The 2,562-nt window shown below is 43.2% G+C and overlaps 1 protein-coding gene across 1 annotated transcript; it reads left to right on the forward strand.

The window, feature by feature from the left end:
- Positions 1-322: 322 nt before the first annotated feature.
- LOC109185130 (phospholipase A1-Ibeta2, chloroplastic-like) lies at positions 323-2,164 on the forward strand. Its single transcript, XM_019335104.1, has one exon. The coding sequence runs from the start codon at positions 470-472 to the stop codon at positions 2,084-2,086; it is 1,617 nt and encodes a 538-aa protein (XP_019190649.1). The 5' UTR covers positions 323-469; the 3' UTR covers positions 2,087-2,164.
- Positions 2,165-2,562: the final 398 nt, after the last annotated feature.

Below are 2,562 nucleotides of genomic sequence, written 5' to 3' on the forward strand. Positions count from 1 at the left end.
GACCATCATTCCCTCTACCAAACACTAAAAACTCTAAAAATGATTTCCAGAAATGATTTTCTAAGTTTCCAAACACCGCCTTAGTTTATAAGGATTTTAAAATATTCTTTATTTAGAAATTAAAAAAAAAAAAAAAAAAGCCCCTATAAAATAATATATATGTTTTGAAAGCTGACGAAAGTGTATCCTTTGTATAAAACGGAATTCAATAGGCAGACTTTTCGGAGCAAAATAGGGAAGGAAATGGTTGGATTGTAAATAAAAGAAGAATGAAGCCCCCATTTACAAGCCTCCACGCCCTCCACTATATATATACCTCTGTGAGCCCCTTCAATGATCACTTGGTTTCGAGGAACAGCTGGCCTCTTCTCTTCTCTCTCTCTCTCTCTCTCTCTCTCTGGAGTTGAGCCTGCAACTCTACATCTCTCTAATCGGAACTTTCTCTCTCTAAAAAAAAAGCTTTAAAACCATGGCATTAATGATGGGCTCAACCGTTTCGCCTCACAATCTTAACAAATTTCAGTACTCTCGGCAGCCCAGCTTCAACTGCAATGGCTCGCTGTTGAACCCTTCAACTGTGCGGGCTAGTATGAGTATTAGTGCACGGGCTGTTTCAAGCACTGAGATGACGAGAAAGCATCTTTCGAACCTCGACAAGTTGCTGCAGAAGCAACCGGAGGCCGTCCCGCCGGACCCGGCGCCGGTTTTGATGGAGAGGAGTAATGGGTTGAAGGAGAATCAGGGCAGGAGCCTTATGGAAGGGCTGAATTTGTCGCGGATTTGGCCGGAGATGAAGGCGGCGGAGGAGATGTCCCCCCGCCACTTGAACAGGTTGCAGAGGCTCTTGTCCATGTCGAATCAGGAATATTCCCCGAGAAACACTCTGGGTAGCCGGTGGAGGGAGTATCACGGCCGGAATGACTGGTCGGGGTTGCTCGACCCGCTCGACGAGAATCTCCGGCGAGAGCTGATCCGGTACGGCGAGTTTATTCAGGCGGCGTATCATTGTTTCCACTCGAGCCCCGCCACGTCAGCCAAAGAGGGCCCGTCTCACCCCCGGGACGTGGCATTGCCCGACAGGTCATACAAGGTGACCAAGAGCCTCTACGCCACGTCATCCATCGGCTTGCCTAAGTGGGTGGATGACGCGGCGCCGGATCTCGGGTGGATGACCCAGAGGTCGAGCTGGATGGGGTACGTGGCCGTATGCGAGGACAGGAAGGAGATTCAAAGAATGGGAAGGCGAGATATCGTGATCGCCCTACGAGGGACCGCCACGTGTCTCGAATGGGTTGAAAATGTCCGAGATTTACTCGTTCAAATGCCAGGTCAGAATGATCCATCCCAAATACAAGCCAAAGTGGAATCTGGGTTTTTGAACTTATACCAAACAAGTGGAGAAAATATCCCAAGCTTAGCTCAGTCAGTGGTGGATGAAGTCCAAAGACTAATAGAACAGTACAAAGGTGAACCATTAAGCATTACAGTGACAGGGCACAGTCTTGGTGCAGCCTTAGCCCTATTAGTGGCTGATGAGCTGAGTACATGTACACCCGACGCACCCCCCGTCGCCGTTTTTTCCTTCGGAGGCCCCCGAGTGGGTAACCGAGGTTTTGCTAATCGCCTCGACGCAAAAAACGTCAAGGTATTAAGAATAGTTAATAATCAAGACGTGATCACAAAGGTTCCAGGCATGTTCGTGAATGAATCTCTCGATAAGAAATTACGAGAATCAGAGGCAGCAACCGGGCTACTAAACATGCTAGACGATAGCATGCCATGGGCATATTCACATGTCGGAACAGAGTTAAGAGTCGATACAACAATGTCACCATTTCTAAGACCGGACGCAGATGTAGCGTGTTGTCATGACTTGGAGGCGTATTTGCACCTGGTGGATGGATTTAGGGCTTCAAACAGTCCTTTTAGGTCAAATGCCAAAAGGAGTCTTGTGAGGTTGGTAAATGAACAAAGATCTAATATCAAGAAATTGTATACAAATAAAGCAAAGGGCTTAAGTAGCCTAAAACTTGAGAGAGATTATAGTCATCTTATTGCCCCAACCTGTTTGCCTAGTCCATCCTGATACAGTTAGGGAAGGAATATGTATCATTCTTGTACAAATTATTTTTGAAATTAGTATTAAGAAGTGGTACATGTTTAATTTTGGTGTCTTTCAACTACTTATACCATTCCTCTATATATCTGACAACATTAAAACTCAAAAAAATTAAACTTCGAATATAATCCTAAAGGAAAACAAATAATGGGCTTTGTTATATAAAAGAAAGTAACTTGATTTGACAGTCAAGAATGTTGGCATATCATGTTAAACATATACTATAAATAGGGTGACTATAGTTACCCAAAAAAAAAAAAAAAACAATTTGATTTCTCTTAATTAAAACATCTTGAATTCAAATTTTGTAAATTTAATAATAAATATTGATTTTTTTCCCATATGATTGATATATAATAATAATAATAATAATTTGACACTAAGTTAATAAACATCTAATGGAGCTAATGCCAGCCAAGGTCCATCGACTTTAGTGATTTCGC

This window comes from Ipomoea nil, unplaced genomic scaffold (assembly GCF_001879475.1).
Source record: "Ipomoea nil cultivar Tokyo-kokei standard unplaced genomic scaffold, Asagao_1.1 scaffold1317, whole genome shotgun sequence".
In the NCBI taxonomy this organism is placed as follows: Eukaryota; Viridiplantae; Streptophyta; class Magnoliopsida; order Solanales; family Convolvulaceae; genus Ipomoea; species Ipomoea nil.

Excerpts from the sequence above, each read along its gene's own strand:
- LOC109185130 (XM_019335104.1), top strand. The coding sequence starts at position 470 with ATGGCATTAATGATGGGCTCAACCGTTTCGCCTCACAATCTTAACAAA.